General features: G+C 44.4%; 1 protein-coding gene across 5 annotated transcripts in view; it reads right to left on the bottom strand.

The window, feature by feature from the left end:
• Positions 1-23,027, bottom strand: part of LOC125466446 (myosin light chain kinase, smooth muscle-like) — a 94,596-nt gene that overhangs the window by 15,107 nt on the left and 56,462 nt on the right. For 2 of the 5 annotated variants that reach the window (XM_048560965.2, XM_048560963.2), the window contains 7 exons: positions 22,644-22,768; positions 20,286-20,439; positions 18,792-19,097; positions 13,327-13,420; positions 7,349-7,552; positions 6,149-6,366; positions 410-533 (listed from right to left, as the gene is read on the bottom strand). In XM_048560965.2, the coding sequence (XP_048416922.2) occupies positions 410-533; positions 6,149-6,366; positions 7,349-7,552; positions 13,327-13,420; positions 18,792-19,097; positions 20,286-20,439; positions 22,644-22,768 (1,225 nt within the window). Of the gene's footprint in view, positions 1-409; positions 534-6,148; positions 6,367-7,348; positions 7,553-13,326; positions 13,421-18,791; positions 19,098-20,285; positions 20,440-22,643; positions 22,772-23,027 lie in introns of all 5 variants that reach the window. The other 3 variants (XM_048560964.2, XM_048560962.2, XM_059638745.1) reach the window with 2 other exon arrangements.

Raw genomic sequence — 23,027 nt, forward strand, 5'->3', positions numbered from 1 at the left:
CAGAGCCCTTTGGGTGCAACAGCTACAGAAATTTTCCAGCAGTTCAATGCCTCAGCCCCAAACTCAAAGAGGCTCTCCTTCATGTCCTATATTGCTCGTCTGCCCAAAGAGATCTTCACTCACTCAACAGTTCAAATCAATTATTTGAAATCAGAAGCAGTTTCATCTTCAATTCCAACATTCTTCACCATAAGAATTAAAAAACTCAAAAGAACTGCAGATGTTGTAAATCAGGAACAAAAACAGAAGCCTTGTTTTTAGTTTACTTTTGTTTTTGTTCTCAATTGCGTTTAAATGTACAACAGAAAGAGATTAAAATCGAAGGTAATCAAAATTGCAATAAAAGAACAGGCAGCAAGACTTTGAATTTGACTTAATTGTCATTTCCCTCATGATCAGATTCACTCACAGGATGTAGCAGATAACTCCAATGCTCCAAGTATCTGTAGTGAACCCTATTGGGTCATAATTGATCACTTCTGGTGCAACAAACTCTGGTGTTCCGAACATTACTTTCATTGAGCCATTACAATCTGTTGAGAAAGAGACAGAGACAATGAGGGAAGGCAACAGGAATGAAGCTAGCAATACTGTACAAAACCAGCAGGTGGTGCCACGGGATTAGTGCTAAGGACATAGAAAAGGAATGATCTTAGTGTGGCTCAGCTGGTCAACATATTGGGTACTAATTAGGGGGTAGATTTGAGCATGTGAATATTAACAAAATCCAGATCAAAAGATCAGGAAATTCCAAACGAGAAATATATGCTGTATCCCCATGGTGGGCCCACAGACCGCTTCGTTCAGGCTTCAATCCAATCCAGGAGTTCAAATAGGAGGCCGTTCACCCATTTTTAAAGTGGATTCTGTGGTTTTCCAACAGTTTGTCTCCTGGCCAGGTTCTACTTTGAGCAGTTTACTTGTTTTATTTGGAAGTGCTTAACCCTTAAAATTGAAAGGATTGGTCCTGCCTCAGCAAGTCCAGGTCAGGCCCAGCCTAAATGGTTTGGCAAAGATCCAAAGGTGCCAATGCGAGTCTGCTTCCTTACGTCGCCCAACGATTACTAACATCAGCAGTGATACACCGTACTACTGAGTAGCTGCTGAAGAGTGACAACAGCAGCCTGGTCAAAGAAAAAACTTTCCAAATTCCCCTGTGCCTTACTCTTATTCTCAATCTAGATAGTGCTATGGATGTGATAATGGGAACTGCAGATGCTGGAGAATCCAAGATAATAAAATGTGAGGCTGGATGAACACAGCAGGCCAAGCAGCATCTCAGGAGCACAAAAGCTGACGTTTTGGGCCTAGACCCTTCATCAGAGAGGGGGATGGGGTGAGGGTTCTGGAATAAATAGGGAGAGAGGGGGAGGCGGACCGAAGATGGAGAGTAAAGAAGATAGGTGGAGAGGAGAGTATAGGTGGGGAGGGGATAGGTCAGTCCAGGGAAGACGGACAGGTCAAGGAGGTGGGATGAGGTTAGTAGGTAGGAGATGGAGGTGCGGCTTGGGGTGGGAGGAAGGGATGGGTGAGAGGAAGAACCGGTTAGGGAGGCAGAGACAGGTTGGACTGGTTTTGGGATGCAGTGGGTGGAGGGGAAGAGCTGGGCTGGTTGTGTGGTGCAGAAGGGGGAGGGGACGGACTGGGCTGGTTTTGGGATGCGGTGGGGGAAGGGGAGATTTTGAAGCTGGTGAAGTCCACATTGATGCCATTGGGCTGCAAGGTTCCCAAGCGGAATGAGTTGCTGTTCCTGCAACCTTCGGGTGGCATCATTGTGGCAGTGCAGGAGGCCCATGATGGACATGTCATCTAAAGAATCAGAGGGGGAGTGGAAATGGTTCGCGACTGGGAGGTGCAATTGTTTATTGCGAACTGAGCGGAGGTGTTCTGCAAAGCGGTCCCCAAGCCTCCGCTTGGTTTCCCCAATGTAGAGGAAGCCACACCGGGTGCAATGGATACAGTATACCACATTGGCAGATGTGCAGGTGAACCTCTGCTTAATATGGAAAGTCATCTTGGGGCCTGGGATAGGGGTGAGGGAGAAGGTGTGGGGGCAAGTGTAGCACTTCTTGTGGTTGCAGGGGAAGGTGCCGGGTGTGGTGGGGTTGGAGGGGAGTGTGGAGCGAACAAGGGAGTCACGGAGAGAGTGGTCTCTCTGGAAAGCAGACAGGGTGGGGATGGAAAAATGTCTTGGGTGGTGGGGACGGATTGTAGATGGCGGAAGTGTCGGGGGATGACGCGTTGTATCCGGAGGTTGGTGGGGTGGTGTGACAGAACGAGGGGGATCCTCTTTGGGCGGTTGTGGCGGGGGCGGGGTGTGAGGGATGTGTTGCGGGAAACGCAGTCAAAGGCGTTCTCGATCACTGTGGGGGGAAAGTTGCGGTCCTTGAAGAACTTGGACATCTGGGATGTGCGGGAGTGGAATGCCTCATCATGGGAGCAGATGCAGCGGAGGCGGAGGAATTGGGAATAGGGGATGGAATTTTTGCAGGAGGGTGGGTGGGAGGAGGTGTATTCTAGGTAGCTGTGGGAGTCGGTGGGCTTGAAATGGACATCAGTTACAAGCTGGTTGCCTGAGATGGAGACTGAGAGGTCCAGGAAGGTGAGGGATGTGCTGGAGATGGCCCAGGTGAACTGAAGGTTGGGGTGGAAGGTGTTGGTGAAGTGGATGAACTGTTCGAGCTCCTCTGGGGAGCAAGAGGCGGCGCCAATACAGTCATCAATATAACGGAGGAAGAGGTGGGGTTTGTGCTATGGATGTGGCGATTAAGCAGTGTCAACACAAACAGTTTCTGATCAAAAGAATCTGCTTTTTAAAAACCTGCTTTGCCACCTTCATCATAAACTAGGAATGTACAAACTCACCCAGTTTAGCTCACTCCAGGATATTAAGTTTGTTATGTAAGGAATGCTTACTACTTGAGCAAACAGGTTCAATGATTTTTGCTATTTAATGAAGAAAGCACAACTGCTAATGTTAATTGAGAATGGCAGGGGAGTCTGGTGTTTTTGAAATCCAGTGGCTTCATTAAAATCAAAATGGTACAGAATTATGTAGTGGGATGATGGGAATTGCTAATGCTAATCTCTCTAGATTACTCTTGATAGATCAATTAGCCTGCTGATTGGTAGTTGTGCTGGAGGTGGAACTGGTCATACAGACTTTAAAAGTCAGCAATTTAATTTTTTGCACCAGGTTCTGTTAGGATCAAGAGAAGTTGGCTATTCAAACACCTGCACGTAACACCACCCCCCCCCCCCCAAAAAAAAGAAAAACAATTCATTCAGATCCCAACTGCTGATATTACTGGACAAATTGGCAAAAATGTGGCTTGATAATGTTGAAAGAAATTGAACAAGGTGGTCTTTCACTGAAAGACATGCATGCAATGCTGTGGATATCAAAGTGTGGAGCTGGATGAACACAGCAGGCCAAGCAGCATCTTAGGAGCACAAAAGCTGACATTTCAGGCCTAGACCCTTCATCGTCAGCTTTTGTGCTCCTAAGATGCTGCTTGGCCTGTGTTCATCCAGCTCCACACTTTGTTATCTCGGATTCTCCAGCATCTGCAGTTCCCATTATCTCAAACACAGACCAAACTCGTACCACTAGTTCAAAATTCAAGCTTTAAAATGAGTGCTTTTAAAACGTGTTTCAATCACAGACCTTGCATGAGATGGTTCCATATTCCTTGATACCTCACCTAATATTAATCTAAAACACCCAAGCCTTAGAAAGCCAACTGTAAATCACTATTGTATCAGAGATAATGGGAAATGCAGATGCTGGAGAATCCAAGATAATAAAGTGTGAAGCTGGATGAATACAGCAAGCCAAGCAGCATCCGATGAAGGGTCTAGGCCCGAAACGTCAGCTTTTGTGCTCCTGAGATGCTGCTTGGCCTGCTGTGTTCATCCAGCTTCACACTTTATTATCCTGTAAATCACTATTTTCGCTTGTAAGATGCTTCTTTATTTCACTCCTGAAGGAGAAACCCTGACTCCTCTACTCATAAAAATAGTTTTTATTTATTTAAAAGCTTAAACACTTGGATTGGATCACACCTCAAACCCACCTATTCAGGAAAACACAAGCTAAGGTAATAACACTCATTGCTTCACACACAAACACATCACACCATTTCCAGTAGCTTGCAGCACACAACATTGTGGTGAAACAAGCAAAAAGGTACTGAAGCTTGAAGAACCTGGTTACACAAAACAAGATGGTAAGTACTGAATCAGCACCGATCCTATGGCAAAAGTCAGGCATAGCACTCCGCTTCAATTACTTCATTTCTGTACAACTACAAGTTGTAACCCTTCAGGATTGTATCTTCTGGAGTGACTGATGTTGAACTATGAGCCTGTTTATATGGCTGAAGAGATAAAAGGCTGACAACGCATTCTCCCAATATTGACTGTGAGATGGAACATGTTAGTTTACATCAGAACTTGCACCTCTTCCCCCCAGGATATGGCCAAAATTAACACCCAATAGTGAGCCATGAAATGCCTTGACTTCAATTATTCTTGATCTAATTTTTTAAATGAGGTAGTAATCAAGCTTTCACAAGCATTCTGATCCACTCATTGGGTTTGGTTGAAGGAAAATAATTTGACCAAATCTGAAAGAAGACTCCAATCATAGTGAGCGTGTCCAGTTTAACTGCGAGGTTTTACCAATCAGCTGAACTTCAATAGCTAAGGGAGATCAGGCTGCAACTTGTGAAGTTGTGGGAAAACGAGGACCCTTTTTAAACAGAGTTCTTTCAGCTTTAAGTGTGGAATCTCTTGAAACGGTAGCAAATAACCTTGTTCCAAAAAGGTAGCCAAAAAGATTTCAGGTAGAGCACTATTCTATTACTTTTGGAGAAGATTTGTAGCTTGGGTTGCGGATGAGGTTGCAGACCTGCTCACTGAGCCAGGGGGTTTGGCTGCAGACATTTCATCACCTTGCTTGGTAACATTGTCAATGCACCTCCAGTGAAGCGTTGGTGTTCTATCTGCTTGTTATTTACCAGAAGTAGTACCAAACATCCCAAACTGAGCCATCTAAATAACAGGCAGGACAGAACACCAACACTTCACCGGTGGCATACTGACAATGTTACCCAGCAAGGGTGATGAAACACAGTGCCTTGGCATGTGTGTCTTCAGTTACTCTATTACTAATCTGGTGTTGGTGAAAAGAAGGCTTTGTTCAAAGAAGGAAGGAAACTAACTTTCAACAGGAGATGGACAAGGAGACATTGGTCATCCAACATCATGAAGAGCTGCTCCATGGTCATTGGCCAAAATAATTCAGACAATTGACACAACTTAAAACTATCAGCCCCTAGACATTGCTTGTAATCAACCAATGCTCAGGGACAGAGGACAGTCCTCAAGCAGCTGCTTTCTCTTGGTGGGAGATGGATTAGAAGAAAAGGATGAAGATCTAGGGAAGAGTTTGCTAACATCTTAGCTGGAGAACAGGATGCTGCCTTCATAAACTCTAATGAGATTGACACATTCTATAATCAACAGCCCATTTTCCCCTCTGGTATCAGTGAACTGTCTCTAATTGGTACATACAGTCATATTTTTGTCTAATTCATGGATATATCCTAAACACACAAACTATCAAGAAAATGCTACAAATTTATTACTGCATGTGGTAATTAAAGTGTGATCATAAACCCAAATATCAAAGTGGAAACTGTTCAATTCAGACCTGTCTTCCCTGCTTATGAGAGAAGATTGGGAATGCAAAACTAGCTCAAAATTGTTGTTAATTGTGACTCTAAACCCGTCATGGTAATGTCTGTGGGAATGTAAATCAAGAAGTTACAGAATCGTAAATGATTACCTTAAGGCCAGTAAGGCACTGTGATAATCACTGGTGAACAGCCAATGGAGGGAGTTTTGTGTGTGTGTGTGTGTGTGTGTGTGTGTGTGTGTGTGTGTGTGTGTGTGTGTGTGTGTGTGTGTGTGTGTGTGTGTGTGTGTGTAGCTAGAGTTAGAGAATTGAGACTACAACATTGTAGGCCTGATTCTCTGCTCACACCACTTACATGTGCAATGCTCGAGATTAAAAGGATGCTCGAGTAAGAAGTCAGCATGAAGTGGCTGAATAGACAAATAAAAAAGGTGTTGCTTCACTCACCAAGTTTTCGTGCCAGTCCAAAGTCAATTATTTTAATGAGCGTGCCATTCTTGTCGACACACACGATATTCTCTGGCTTGAGGTCCAGGTGCACAATGCTTTGTTGGTGCATGAACTGCAAGCCAGCAAGGATTTGGCGGACATACAGGACACAGGTAGGCTCAGTTAGCTCAAAATCCTCATCCACAATACGTTCAAAGAGCTCGCCTCCAGAAATACTGTACAATATCACACAGTTGTATTAGAGGTCAGCAACAACTAAAATCATAGAATGTGCAGACCAAAAAAAGATATAAAATGCCTTACTTCTCTGACATCAAGTCTAAAGTTGCCCACCTGCTTTTGTAGAGATTAATTTTGCCCTCAAAATTGCAACTAGCAAATCCATTTGAACTTGTGGTCAGGATCTACACTGGACTTTGTAGATGAAGTAAGGTGTGACCACATCACATCTGTCTTGGCTCAGTGATAGCAGTTAAAAAGGCAAAGTTTGGACTCTGAGTTAAGTCCCACTCCAAGACTTAGAGGTTGACAGAGCTGTTATGCAATCCTGACAGGTTTGGGTTTTGATTTAGTCTCTTACATTTAAGACAGTTTAAATTTGTTTTTAAAAGAAACCCTCCAAACACTTTTTTAAAAAAATTACATTACAATGCTGTTACTTTGTCCTTTCAAATGAGATGCAACAACATAATTGGAATTAACAACATTTCAAACCAATTTGGACAGTTATCTACAAAGCAATAATCACTTCCTCGAAGGCTCCATTAGTAATCTAACTCTTTCCAACTGAAAACAGGATGTTTTTTCCCACTCTAGGGTAGCAGAAATGCAACACAAGGTGCTATTGATGCTCAGTCAATACAAAATTTCAAGTCTGATTCTGATATGTTTAATTGGTTGAGGGGACCGAGGCATAGGGATCAACAATGGGATCAAATGGAGTAAAGGGACAAGTTAGACATGATCTTCTTGAATGTTGAGTTGAATGGATTTACTCCTGCTCCTATGTTCCAGAGCTGCTGCTGCTATTAACAGCTAGTCTGAAAAGGAACAGGTTTGTAAACCAGTATAAAATCTGGCCATTCACTTCCAAAGATGTTTCTATTTGAACAGGGATTAATGCAGCTATTTTCATTCTTTTGTTGTGGTTAGGAGCGTCTCTTATTACTTTGATAGATTTGCACAAGGATAACTTACTATTCCATCACCATGACAATCTCAGTCCGACTCTCAAACGCATCCAGGCACTGAACCAGCTTTGGGTGGTGCAGACAGTTCATTATCTCAATCTCATCACGTGCACTCTTCTTATCTTTAATCGTACGAGCTTTGTAAAACTTGCCTGCTCGAGTTTTTCCTGTGGATTTTTGCAACAGTTTGTAAACTTTTCCAAATGTCCCTCTGAAATATGATCAAGAATAGCTTGGTTAGAGACAGGTTGAAAAAAGTAGTCATAACATATCAATCTGATCTCAAATCCTGTATTGTGGACTTACAGACATGATCCTTTGGCTGTGGTGAGCAATCTAAAAATTGATAATTTGAGGTGGCTTAGATGTTGTCTGTTCAAACATCCCCAAGTCGATAAAGGAGACAGGATGGCTCCATGGTTAGCACAGCTGTCTCAGTGCCAGGGACCCGGGTTCAATTCCACACTCTGGTGACTGTGTGGAGTTTATACATTCTCTGCGTGTCTGTGTGGGTTTCCTCCCACAGTCCAAAGATCTGCAGGGTAGGTGGACTGTCCACGTTAAATTGCCCCATAGAGAGTGGCCAGAGGTGTGCAGGGTGGGTGGGTTAGTTACAGGGGGCAGGGTAGGACCCTCTTTAGGAGGGTCAGTGTGAATTCAATGGACTGTGGCCTGCTTCCACACCGTAGGGATTCTGTGATTCTCACTGACAGCTGGGTTGCTGTATGTAATGTGGTACTTATCCCATGATAGGTACAATTGGATTGCCAAACTGCTCACTAAAATTGGATACTGGTGGATTAAATCAACATCATGGTTCGGAGATTTTCCTGAATCATCTTTGAACTATTCTTGATGCTCCACACTCCCCCTTTGCTCTTTTGTTATTAAATCAGGAGTTGGATTGGTCCAACTCAGTGACATCAGCTTCCAAATGGAAAAGGCAGCCTAAAACACAGTCACCTCGATTAACAGGTAATGAATAACTCCTACAAAAGATAGATAGTCAGGTGACCCAAGATAATAAAATGTGAGGCTGGATGAACACAGCAGGCCAAGCAGCATCTCAGGAGCACAAAAGCTGACGTTTCGGGCCTAGACCCTTCATCAGAGAGGGGGATGGGGGGAGGGAACTGGAATAAATAGGGAGAGAGGGGGAGGCGGACCGAAGATGGAGAGTAAAGAAGATAGGTGGAGAGAGTATAGGTGGGGGAGGTAGGGAGGGGATAGGTCAGTCCAGGGAAGACGGACAGGTCAAGGAGGTGGGATGAGGTTAGTAGGTAGCGGGGGGTGCGGCTTGGGGTGGGAGGAAGGGATGGGTGAGAGGAAGAACCGGTTAGGGAGGCAGAGACAGGTTGGACTTCTTCCCTGGACTGACCTATCCCCTCCCTACCTCCCCACCTACACTCTCTCCACCTATCTTCTTTACTCTCCATCTTCGGTCCACCTCCCCCTCTCTCCCTATTTATTCCAGTTCCCTCCCCCCATCCCCCTCTCTGATGAAGGGTCTAGGCCCGAAACGTCAGCTTTTGTGCTCCTGAGATGCTGCTTGGCCTGCTGTGTTCATCCAGCCTCACATTTTATTATCTTGAAATCTCCAGCATCTGCAGTTCCCATTATCTCTAGTCAGGTGACCCTCTCTCTGGGGAGATGACAACTTACATTGTGCTATCAACTCTGATAAACCTGATCTGCTGTGGCTCGGTAGTCGGTCACATTTTCTGCAGAGGAAGACAGCAGGCCTCTTTCTCTCAGCTCTCTTTACTGCCTGCCAAGTCATTTTGTTTGGAGAAGAAAACAATGCTTTCCCAATCGGACTCCAAAAAAAGGTTAACATTTTAAGTCCAGTATGTTACTGGCCTTTCACTCCACAGTTGCCACTCTGATCCGCTGAGTTTCTCCAGCATTACACTACATTGTAACCACCTCGAAGTAATGCTCATACTCGCTTTTAATCGTCTTTGTGTAAGGCCACTTTTTAAAAAAAAACTATGATTTGTACCTAGTACTTGTACCCAAGCATGGCAGCCATTGTAGAAACATTTCACTGTACTTCTATACTGTAGTACAAGTGTCAGGCAAAAAAGGTTCAAAAACAAAGCTGCTGGAAAAGCTCAGCAGGTCCGGCAGCATCCGTGAAGGAAAAAACAGTTAGCGGTTCAAGTCCAGTGACCTTTCCTCAGAACAGTAGAGGGTCATCGGACTCAAAACATTGTTTTCCTTCAGATGCTGCCAGGCCTGCTGAGCTTTTCCAGCAAACTTTGTCTTTGTCCCTGACTTACAGCATCCACTATTTGCAGTTTTTAGAAATGAAAGAATACTCTGTTTTTTCGCGTGTTGCTTTCAGATTTCTAGCATCCACAATATTTTGCATTTAGCCTTCAAAGCTTGTTAGCATCTGTGTCCCAGTTGTCAGCGCGTGGTCTTCATATTTTGCTTGTAGGTGCCCTTGTACTAGATGCATGGATACCGAGGAGGTCATGACCCAATGGCCAGGTCACTATAGGAAAAGTCTGTGCATCAACCATCAACAAGCATGACCAAGCCAGGACAGGCATCATTGCCTCAGCAATCAATATGCAACACCATACAATTCTATATAGGACAGGAACAGGCCTTCGGCCCACCGAGCCTGCACTGATTCCTGATCCTTACCTAGGCCTGCTATTTATGGGCCATGTGTGGTTTCTGTTTGCCTCCCATCCTGGTGTCTACCAAGACATGTTTCAACCATTGCTAACATTTCTGCTTCCGCCACATCCACTGGCAGCACATTCCAGGCAGCCATCACTTGCTGGGTGAGAAAACTAATCTTCCCTGCATTTCTCCCCTAAAAACTTTTTGCCTCACTAATGTATGTTGCTCAGGGCTCACGTCTGTACAGCAGGGTGCTGAAGACACAAGGTTGGTAGATTTGCAGTTCAGTGTTGAGTCAGATTCAAAATTTGATTCACTGCCCAGCAGAATAGCTGTGGTTTTTGCGCATCAAGTGACATATCTGTGGAATGTAGAGCCTAGATATGAAAGCTTATCAGCAGTCCCCAGCACCAATATTAACAGGTGGCAGTAACGTGCAATGTCCTGGACCATGATATTTCCTTGCCCCTCCCCACCACCATGCTGATGATTAAATCAACTTCTTGACAGACGCAAGAGAAACAAGTCTATTTGCTGAAGGGGTTTCCTTGATGTCGAATGTCAGATTACAGTCCTCCGTGAGAGAGTTACCTTTCTCTTGGATATAAAAGCAGAGACTGAACAACTTTCCGATATGGATGTGGGCATTTCCTGTAGATGATCTGAAGGCAATTTTCACATTGGACGCATAATTCTAAAATGACGTACATGAGTGGCCTCTTTGTGAAAAGTGCACTATGTACTTTTCCTTCCAATTAGTGAATAGGTAGACAAATTTAAACTATATTTTTCTGCAAGGAAATTCCAAGTGACCAAATAAAAAAGTATTTGTCAGTCCTACGTTATCCAGCAACTTTTTCCCCCTCTTCAGACACCGTGTCATGGTGGCCTGGTCTTGCCGGAGTCTGAAATGTTGTAAATTGGAGTCCCACCCTAGAGATTGCAGGACATGAACTAAGCTGCAAGTTCAGAGCAACACCAAGAGGGTGTTAACCTGGAGATGCTCACTGTCTGTCCTTTTGGGCAGACGTATTAAAAAACCAACCAGGGAATCTCTCCTAGTCAACATTTAGATTAGATTAAATTAGATTAGATTAATATTAGATTCCCAGAGTGTGGAAACAGGCCCTTTGGCCCAACAAGTCCACTCCGCCCCTTGGAGCATCCCACCCAAACCCATCCCCCTATAACACTACGGGCAATTTAGCATGGCCAATCCACCTAGCACATCTTTGGACTGTGGGAGGAAACTGGAGCATCCAGAGGAAACCCACGCAGACACGGGGAGAATGTGCAAACTCCACACAGACAGACAGTCGCCAGAGGCTGGAATCGAACCCGGGTCCCTGGCGCTGTGAGGCTGCAGTGCTAGCCACTGAGCCACCATGCCGCCCCATTTATCCCTTATCCTTTGTGTTATGTCTGACTGTCAGGGAGTACCATGTTTTTAAAAAGGCACATTTGGATTGGGGAGGGGTAGATGTTGTCATCAATAACATTAAAAAATAGATTTGGCCACCACCATTGTGTGGGAGCTTGCTGTGCATAAATTGGTTGTTGAAGACATGACAATGTACTTAATTGGCTGTGAAGCCCTTTGGGACATCCAGAAGCTGCAAAAAAAAGGTGTTCTATGAATGCAATTTGTTTACTTCTTCCAATAGACCACTGAAGTGATAGTAATTCTAACAATATTGTCATTCTTCAAATCACTCCACCCCAAAACAAATCTTGCAATCAACAAGAGGTAGTTGTAATGACAGACAAGTTTTATGAAACATTAGTATTTGCAGTAAATCATAGCATTGTTGTTATATTCAACTTGGGTGGGGGGGGGGAGAGGAAAGAGAGGGATTGTCCTGTCTGCAGTCCAGAAATCTGGAGCACTGAGGTAACAGTTGTCCAGAAATCAGACGAAGAATCATAGAAAAGACAAAAAAAAGTTGCTGTACAGAAAGAGGTCATTCAGCTCATCATGTCATTCAGGCTTTTAATCCAACTCGCCACTTAATTGTGGGCCGCTGCAGAAGATCAGTAAGGCATCATTCAATCGAACACAGTGACTTTATAATGTAAGAAAACACAGCACGAGGTTACAGGGCCACACAGTTTCTTTCTCAACACCAAACACCATCATCGAGTCTCTGTTGGTCTCTCCCTCCGTCAGTACATTACACCATCAGAAATGTAACAGCTTTACAAGATTTTGGTTAGGCCTCACAGTACTGCATTCAGTTCTGGTCCCCACATTACAGGATGGGTGTGGAGGCTTTGGAGAGGGTGCAGACGAGGTTTACCAGGATGCTGCCTGGATGCGAGGGTATGAAACATAAAAGGAGAGGCTAGAAAATCTCTGGTTATTTTCTGTTAGCGGAGGCTGACGGGAGGCTTGATAGAATTATATAAAATTGAGAGATCCAGAGACAGGATTGATAGAATCCTTTTTCTCAGATTTGAAATGTCTAAACTACGAGATGTGCATTTAAGGTGGGGGGGTGACGGGGGCAAATTCAGAAGGAGATGCAAGGGGCATTTTTATTTTACTTTTAACACAGTCAGTAGGGGGAGCATGGAAAGTGCTACCAGGGATAGTGGTGGAAGCAGATATGATTAGGGGCATTTAAGAAGCTTTTAGGTAAGCACATGGATGTGCAAGAAATGGAGGGAAATGGACCAAGGGCAGGCAGAAGGGATTAGTTTAATTTAGCATCATGTTCAGCACAACAGCATGGGCTTAATGGACATTCCTGTGCTATACAGTTCTATGTTTCATCATACCTCTCCCTCCATCAGTTTATACCATCTCTCTCTCTCTCTATAACCCCAGCTCCTGCTTTTGCGATGGGCAAAGTGATTTGAGGAGACAAGCATTTCCAAGATATATATAAAAACAAAAGAACCAAAGATGCTGGAAATCTGAAATAAAAAATAACACATTGCTGGAGAAAGTCAACCGGTCTGGCAGGGTTTGGGTATACTTAGCCCTTGAAAATCTTCATTGTGGCATTTAGGAAAAAGTACAGTGCAACATAAGCACCTTCCCCTTCCAATATCAATGAAAGGTGGAAATCATTAAAAAACCCCAAGACAAAGATGCTTCAGTGGAAAAAAAAATCTGCATGAGGTATATTGTTTGCATCTCCGAACAGTTTGAGATAGTTGGAAGCAAAGTGAACACATGGAAGATACAATATTTAGTTAAGTGAAACTATTTTTATAATGACTGCTGCACAATGTTTTATCAGTTCTATATATCTATTACACACGCACACACAGTGTATGAAGTATTACTGGTCACTTTAAAAACAAAAAATAAGATATGCACAGACTGGCAGTGTTGATACTCACACTCCAAGACATTCCTGCTGTATGTAGAGATCAGTCAGCTTCTGAGTTGTATTTATTGTCACATGAGTGCCTAACTCCTCTTTTTCTTCTTTCTCTTCAAAAAGAGGCCAAAAAAAGGCATTAAAATAACAGCAAGGTGGCAACAACTTGTAACATCCCACACGGTCCTCCATGCAACACAGGCTTGGGAAAAAGGACCATTTGGGAGTGATATGGTCACTAACCTTTATGCTTCCAATGCTTTTCCTACTATTGCTGTCACTTGTTTTCCTTACAAAATCAGCCAGAACTGCCTACATTCAACTTAAGGATAACCTGAATACTGTAACCCAGACTTTAATCTGTATGCCCCACAAGACAATATATTAGCTGATAATTATACAATGCTTTATTGTGATAGACTCTGACTTTGAGAAACAGGTAGAGGGAATTCCATCTTGAAGGCATGAGCCAAGAAGTCATTTTATTTCATTCTGGAGAAATTTCATCAGAAGTTAAAAAAACTCTTCAGCAATTTACGGGCTGTTACTGGATACTGAGAAGTAATTGCAAACAAGTTTTAAAACGGACTTTTTAAAAGAACATTCATTCAACATTCCATTTCTGAACCAATTCCATTGATCATTTTCGACAAGTTGTCATTGACATGCTCATGAACATTTTATGGCAATAATTTGGAGATTTGTTTTCAACACCCACCACCACTAACAGCACTCCTATCTTCCCAGTTTCATTGGAGGAAGAGGAGCAGGAATTACAGAGAGATGGAAAGCAGCCTTCCTGCATTTACTAGTCAACACTGAGTATTTCGGAGATGCCTTCTCCTAGCTTTTAGGGAGGTTGATTGCATTCGGAGGCTGCGATAGAGAGCTACTAACAAAAACATGATATGTAGATGTCTGACCATCTGCACTGAGAAAGCCCATGCCCATTTTTCTGGAGATAATAGGAACTGCAGATGCTGGAGAATCCGAGATAACAAGGTGTAGAGCTGGATGAACACAGCAGGCCAAGCAGCAGATTAGGGCCTAGACCCTTCTTCAGAAATGGTGGTGGGGAAGAGGGCTCTGAAATAAATAGGGAGAGGGGGGAGGTGGATTGAAGATGGATAGAGGAGAAGGTAGGTGGAGAGGAGACAGACAGATCGAAGAGGTGGGGATGGAGCCAGTAAAGGTGGGGAGTCATGGTGAAAGTTGGTGAGTCCAGGGAGGACGGACAGGTCAAGGGGGTGGGATGAGGTTAGTAGGTAGGAAGGGGGGAGGCGCCTTGAGGTGGGAGGGGGAGGATAGGTAAGAGGAAGAACAGGTTGGGGGGGGCGGGGACGAGCTGGGCTGGTTTTGGGATGCCGTAAGGTAAGGGAGATTTTGAAGCTTGAGAAGTCCACATTGACCCAATTGGGCTGCAGGGTTACCAAACATAATGTGAGTTGCTGTTCTTTCGGGTGGCATCGTTGTGGCACTGCAGGAGGCCCAAGATGGACATGTTGTCAGGGGAATGGGAGGGACAGTTGAAATGGTTCGTGACTGCCTGCCCTGGTTGACCCATTGTCTCCGCCTGCTCCTGCCCCACTGAACTCATCTCCGCCTATCTGCACTCCATTTTCTCCCCCGTGGTCCAGGAACACCCCACCTACGTCTGTGACACCACCCATGCCCGCCACCTCCTCCGGAACTTCCAATTCCCCAGTCCCCAACACCTCATTTTCACCATGGACGTCCAGTCCCTATACACCTGTATTCCCCATTCAGATGGCCTAAAGGCTCTCCGCTTCTGCTTGTCCCGCTTGCCCGACCAGTCCCCCTCCACTGACACCCCCATCCACCTAGCCGAACTCATCCTCACCCTCAACAACTTCTCTCTCAATTCCTTCCACTTCCTACAGACTAAGGGGGTGGCCATGGGTACCCGCATGGGCCCCAGCTATGCCTGCCTCTTTGTAGGTTATGTGGAGTAATCCCTCTTCCGCACCTACACCGGCCCTAAACCCCACCTCTTCCTCCGTTACACTGACGACTGTATTGGCACTGCCTCGTTCTGCTCCCAGGATGAGGCACTCCTGTACATCGCAGATTTCTTTGTTTTCCAAGGACCGCAGTATAACCCCCCGCCAATCACCCGCAGTGGTCGAGAATGCCCTCAACTGTGTCTCCCGCATTTCCTGCAACTCATCCCTCACACCCCGTCCCCGCAATAACAACCAAAAGAGACTCCCCTTGTCCTCACATACTACCCCACCAAGCTCCAGATCCAACGCATCATTCTCCGACACATCCGCCATCTGCAATCCAAACTTACCACCAAAGACATTTTTCCCCTTCCCACCCTTGTCTGCTTTCCAGAGGGACCATTCTCTCCATGACTCCCTTGTCTGGTCCACACTCCCCTCCAACCCCACCACACCCAGCACTTTGCCCTGCAGGAAGTGCTACACCTGCACCCACACCTATCCCAGGCCCCAAGACAACTTTCCACATCAAGCAGATGTGCACCTGCACATCTGCCAATGTGGCATAATGCATCCGTTGTTCCCGCCTCTACATCGGGAAAACAAAGCAGAGGCTTGGGCACCGCTTTGCAGAACACCTACACTGTTTGCAATAAACAGCTCCACCTCCCAGTCACGAACCATTTCAACTCCCTCTCCCATTCTTCAGACGACATGTCCACCCTGGGCCTCCTACAGTGCCATAACAATGCCACCCGAAGGTTGCGGGAACAGCAACTCATTCCGCTTGGGAGCCCTACAGCTCAATGGTATCAATGTGGATTTCACCAGCTTCAAAATCTGCCCTCCCCCCACTGCATCCCAAAACCAGCCCAACTCGTCCCCGCCTCCCTAACCTGTTCTTCCTCTACCTATCCCCTCCTCCCACCTCAAGCCGCACCTCCATTTCCTACCTACTAACCTCATCCCGCCCCCTTGAACTGTCTGTCCTCCCTGGACTGACCTATCTACACTTACCTCTACTGGCTTGATCCCTGCCTGTCTCCTCTCCACCTATCTTCTCCTCTATCCATCTTCAATCCGCCTCCCCCTCTCTCCCTATTATTTCAGAACCCTCTCCCCCTCCCCCATTTCTGATGAAGGGTCTTGGCCTGAAATGTCAGCTTTCCTGCTCCTATGATGCTGCTTGGCCTGCTGTGTTCATCCAGCTCTACACCTTGTTATCCCTGTTTTTCTGGATGTAGCTATTCCTAGTCAGATCCGTTATTGCTACTTTAGATTAATGAATAGAGTCAAAACAGATGACCCAGACAGGTACCGCAACCAGCAACTCAATTCTGATTCAACACTCAGGTGACTGAGGGCTGTATGAATGAAGGTTGGTGACACAGCAGTAGCGTGCCTTCCTTCAAGCCAGAAACTCGGTTTCTATCCCACTCCACGACATTTTTAATCTTAGTATCCCTACAGTGTTGAAGCATTCAGCCCATCAAGTTCACACCGATCCTCCAAAAAGCTTCTCACCCAGACCCATCCACCACCCCTCCATCCTATATTTCCCATGGCTGATCCTTCTAGCCTGCATATCCCTGGTCACAATGGGCATTTTAACACAGCCAATTGCCTAGTCTGCAGGAGGACTGTGAGCAGAAAACCAGAGCTCCTGGAGGAAAGTCATGCAGACACATGGGAGAATGGTTGTGGCCTGGCCAAAGAAACTGATCAACCACTATCAAATCCTTCCAATAAACCGATGACAGACAGCAAGAGCAGGAGCATTTCCTGGCCAACCAGTACTGTGTGATAGCTGCAACTTTGAAGTTTTCTTGCATTAAAAAGATTTCCACATCTTCATTCTGGTTATAAAAGTTAAGATTATTGGAAGTTTATCTGGATACGAATGGTGTGCAGGAGTAGGTGTTAAAAAAGTAGGAGACTAGCACTTCATATTAGAGCTGGTGAGACCATGGTGGGCTGAAATAACTTGCTTCTACACCATCATGATGCTGTGATTCATTCATAGGGACCACCAGCGATGAAGCAGAAGAATGAATTTGGAGGACAGGAGTGGATATGTAACATTGAACTTGTACAGGACACTTCTGGGGTCTCTTCTGGCCTACTGTGTAGGGCCGCAGCTTCACTGGGGAAAATTTCGACTGAACAATTGAAAAGGCAACCAAACACAATTGTAACAGATGGTGGTACAAATGCCAAATCACGTTTAAAACACAATTTACTGCTTTCCTCAGACAGGTCTCCCTGTTATAGGGAGGATATTAAGCTGGAGAGATTCAGAAGAGATCTTGCAGGATGGTGGTTGAGTTATAAAGGAGGCGCTGGGGAGGCTGGAGATAATGGGAACTGCAGATGCTGGAGAATCTTGTTACCTGGATAGGCTAGGACTTTTTTTTCCACTGGAGCACAGCAAGTTGAGAAGTGACCTTAGAGGTTCATTAAATAACGAGTGAAATGGGTAGGTGATGGGCTAGTGGTATTACTAGACTTAATCCAGAGACCCAGGTAATGTTCTGGGAAAAACCGAAAGAACTGCAGATGGTGTAAACCAAGAACAAAAACAGAAGTTACTGGAAAAGCTCAACATCCATGAAGAAAAAATGTTAACATTTTGGGTCCAGCTCCAAGGAAGTGTCACTGGATCCAAAACATTAATTCATTTTGTAAAAAAAAATTCATAGATGCTGCCAGACTTGCTCAACTTTTCCAGCAACTTCTGTTCCTGTTCCTAATGTTCTGGGGACCTGGGTTTGAATCCGGCAGATGGTGGAATTTGAATTCAATAATATCTGGAATTACGAATCTAATGATGACCATGAAACCAATCGCCGATTTTCAGGAAAAACCTGTCTGGTTCATTAATGTCTTCTAGGGAAGGAAATCGACCATCCTTACCTGGTCTGGCCTACATGTGACTCCAGACCAAGAAGGTTGACTCTTAACTGCCCTCTGGGCAATAAACTGCTGGTCCAGCCAACAATGCCATGAAATGAGTAAAAAAGGTGAGTGAATGAGAGGGGTCTTTTCCCTAGGGTGGGGAATTTCATGACTAGAGGCCTTATTTCTAAAAAAGGTGTGAGGAGGAAGATTTAAAACAAGAGATGAGGAGGTTTTTGTTTGAAAAAAAGAGAGATTAGTGTGTGGAATGAACTTCCAGGGGAAGTGGCGGATGTGAGCACAGTTACGTTTAAAACATTTAGATCAGTACATAAGTAAGTAAGAAATTATTGGAGGGATGTGGGTCAGGCACAGACAGGTGAGACAAATTTAGTTTGGGATTACGGTCAGCACGGATTGGTCAAACCGAAGGGTCTGTTTCCATGCTGTATAACTCTAGATATAATTGCCACACAGTTTTATTCCTAATCCCATCTATTTGGAAAATGCTGTGGAGTTAAAATCTTTTTCCACATCAAATTTTCATTGAAATGTGTACATTTAAAAATTTGAACAGTTCAGTCCAGTTGGATGAAAGGAAATTTCTTTGGACTCAAATTCTTACCTTTGATATCCTCAATCAACTTGACAGGTTTGGATTCCTCCCCCACTTCACTAATGCCACAAGAGTTCATTGCGTATATACGAAAACTGTACTCTCTGTCCAGCTTCAGACCGTTCACTTGATAGGAGGTGCTACTACACGAATCAGTCAATCTTCTCCACTCCGACTCTCCAGTCTGCTTTATCTCAATGATATAGGACTGGATAGCGCTCCCACCATCGTAACATGGACCAGACCAGGACAGCGAGAGAGAGCTCCCACAGATCTCCGAAACACGGGGTCTTCCAGACGGAGGCTCTGGCCTGTCTGAGGGAATTGGGAAACTGCACTTTAAACATGATTTGGCATTTGTTCCACCATCATTACAGAGGTGTTCAGTTGTCTTTTGAATTGTTCTATCACATTTGCCCTAGTCAAGCTGCAATCATGCACAATGTGTACGCATGCAATCAAACGGTGAGTTGACCTTGACTGTGCTTACACACAAAAATAAACATGCCTCCCATTCCTGTACAACAAGCTGGCAGATTCAATGAGTACAGGAGTTGGGACATCATGTTGATGTTGTACAAGATGTTAATCTTCTGGAGCACTATGTACAATTTTGGTAACCCTGTTACTAGAAGTATATTATAAAATTTGAGATGGTTCAGAAAAGATTTACCAGGATGTTATTGGGAATGGAGGGATTGATTTATAAGGAGGCGCTGGATAGGCTCGGACCTCTTTCCACTACAGCGTAGGAGGTTGAGGAGTGACCTTTTAGGAGGTGTATAAAATTTGTGAGGGGACTTTTCGCTAGGCTTGGGAGTTCAAAACTAGAGGGCATAATTTTCAGGTAAGAGAGGAGAAAGATCTAAATAAAAAGAAAGGAACTTGAGGGGCCAGTTTTTTCCCCACAAACAGGGTGGTTCATGTATGAAAAACTGCCAGAGAAACTGGTAAATGCAGGGACAGCTACAACATTTTCAAAGAAAACAGGAAAGATTTAGAGGGACGTGGGCCAAATGCAGGCAGGTGGAAACATCATGGACCATGGATCTGTTTTCATGCTGCATGTTTCTATAACAGTGCATTGCTTTGCTTTATCTCAAGATAATATGAAAGGTGATGGCCAAGTGGTATTTTCACTGGACTGTTAATCCAGTGACTCAGATAACATTCTGGGGACCCAGGTTCAAATCCCACCATGGCAGATGGTAGACTTTAAATGCAATAAAATATCTGGAATTAAGTATCGAAACGATGACTGCGAATCCATTGTCGATTGTTGGGGAAAAGCCCATCTGGTTCACTAATGCCTTTTAGAGAAGGAAACTGCCATCCTTTCCTGGTCTGGCCTACATGTGACTCCACATCCACAGCAATGTGGTTGACTCATAACTGCCCTCTGAGCAATAAATGCTGCCTGATCAGTGATGCCCTCATCCTGTGTATGATTAAAGGGGGGAAAAGAATGATCCTCCTCAGAAGAATGTGAAATGTTCCACTTACCTACAACAGCCAGGCTGATCTGATGCTGCACACTCCCATTTCGATCCTTCACCACCAGTGTGTAATTTCCAGCATCGTCCATTTGCACATCTTTTATCACCAGTTTGGTCCCAGTGTCTGTTGTGTCTACAGAAGTTCGAGAACTGTTCAGGATCTAAAATTAGTGGACAAGAGGAACAGATGGTGAAATAGTCCTGATTTTTAAAAAAAAGTAACACGACCTAAAAGAGCATTTCAACAGCACACACACACGCACCTTCAACAAAACAGCTGAAGGGTTGTATAAATGTCTGGTGACATATGACACAGTGGTTAGCACTGCTGCCTCACAGCACCAGGGATCTGGGTTCGATTCCAGCTTTGGACAATTGTCTGTGTGGAGTTTGCACATTCTACCAGAGTCTGCATGAGTTTCCTCTAAAGTACAAGTTAGGTGGATTGGCCATGGGAAATGCAGAGTTATGATGATGGTGATAGGGTAGGGGGGCTGGGCCTGGGCGTGATGCTGTTTGAAGGGTTGGTGTGGAATCTATTTGGACCAAATGGCCTACTTCACACTGTCGGGATTCTATGATTCTAATTCAAGTGTTGTATAAGTGCATAGCCCTTTAAAATGCCATCCATGGTGCAGAAAATAAACGAAGAAAGTTAATGGAGTGCTGGCCTTTATATCTAGATGCCAGGAGTACAATGGTTCAGAAGTTATGTTGCAGTTATACAAAACCTGCTTTGATCCTACTTGGAGTCCCGAGCGCAGACCTGGGCACCACACCTTCGGAAGGATATGTTGACCTTAGAGGGAACTGACTGTAGTTTACAAGAATGTTACTTGTGCTTTAGGGGTTAAGTTATGGAGGACGGACTATACAACACTGGCCTGTTTTCTCTAGAATTGAGGGGTTAAGGGGTAATCTGATTGACAATGTCAAGATATTAACAGGAAAAGACAGGGTAGATAAAGAAATTATTTTCACTTACTGGGATCTCTAGAAGTACGGGTATAGTCTGAGAATTAGGGCCAGACCAGACCATTCAGGAGTGAAGTTATGAAACACTTTTACACAGAAGGGTGGTAGATGTTTAAAACTCTTTCCACAAACAGCTGTCAATGCTGGATCAGTTGTTAACTTGTCACTTAACAAAAATTTTTTTTAAAAATTAAGAGACATGGGACCAAAGGCAGGTATATGCAATTGGGCCACGGATCAGCCACAACCTCATTAAATAATGGAAGAGGTTAGATGGGCCGACTGGCCTACTCCAGTTCTTGAGATTGGGTTCCAGTCAGAATTCCTTGTTGGAATTTTCACACCCTGCCATTAACACCCATTCAGATCTTTAACTGAAGCAGAAAGATCAAAAAAAAACAGAAGTGAAGCAGGAATCAAGCTCACCGTCTTCACGATTGTAAAAAAAAAACAAGCAGGGGTGAGGAATTACAGAATTCCTCGATTGTAGGGAAAGAATGATTTGAATGGCAGTGAAAGGACTGTAGTGCTGAAGGAAGACTTGATCATGAAAGGGGATGAAAAAGTAATTTAAGAAAGCACTGACGTGACCATACCAAAAAATGGTGGGAGATTGCACTGGCTGAGAGAAAATGTGAATAATAATTCTGAGATGCACGCTTTTCTAATATAGGAGGCTACCAGCTCTCTCTGCATTTTAACTTGCTGCCAAGCTTGTGTCTTTTCCCTGTAACAGTGAGGCTTATTTGAATCTAAGCCATTTGTGTTTGTGCATGAGATGGGGCATGTGTACAGGTGTGGGTGTGTGCGCACATGCAAGAGCAAGCACGAGAGAGCACGAAAAAACCTTGATATTTTGGGTGGCCTTCAATTTTCCATCAGACAGAAGATACAGAAGCTTGAACACTCACCAACAAATTCAAGAACAACTTACTTCCCTGCCGTTATTAGACTGATGATTGGACTCTCTAACTTCAAATAATGTTGATCTTGCTCTGTGCATCTCCTGTGTTGCAGTAACCTGTATGCTTCACTGTGTCTAAGCACCCTATAATCAGGGTGTTCTTGTCTGCTATAATCTGGTTGTGCTGCTCGCAAAACAAAGCTATTCACTGTACTTAGGTAAACGTGACCAAACCAAACAAACCAGAAACATGAAGTTGATTGTGAAATAGATTGTTAAATTGATTGAAGCAATAATTGACAGCAAGCTGGAGTCAAGAGTGACTGCAGGAATAAACAGCTGCTGGCACAGATTCTACAATTATATGATCCAAGGAAAAAGAAGGTTTGAGCAGTTGAATGCACTGGTCTTCCTCCAAGTTCTACAGCAACTACTAGACTGTATGTCAATGTAAACCAGTAGCTCAAGGACTCAATTTTTAAGTACCTGATCTTTCTGTTTCAGCCATATAGCAGCAATGGGTGGAGTTCCTACAACCCCAACATACAGCTCTGCTTGCTGTCCTGCCTTTACCTCAGAGTACGTCTGGGGATCCATTAACTGAGGCGGCTCTGCTGTAACATAAAAAGACAAACAAAGATCAAACTCCCTCAAACTGTTTCACTTACAAAATCATGTCAAGAAGACACTTGTTCACAAGATGCATAATAAAACTGGCCACATCTCTCCTCATAAGAGGGCCCTCCTATCTCAAAATATTCCTAGTGCGCCTTTGTTGCGCCTCCTTGAAATCAAACTGGATATCATCCTAGGTAAGGATATCAGAACTGACGTCTGACAGATACCACTAAAGCCTTTGCAATTGTGCAG

This window comes from Stegostoma tigrinum, chromosome 31, assembly GCF_030684315.1.
Source record: "Stegostoma tigrinum isolate sSteTig4 chromosome 31, sSteTig4.hap1, whole genome shotgun sequence".
Lineage (NCBI taxonomy): Eukaryota > Metazoa > Chordata > Chondrichthyes > Orectolobiformes > Stegostomatidae > Stegostoma > Stegostoma tigrinum.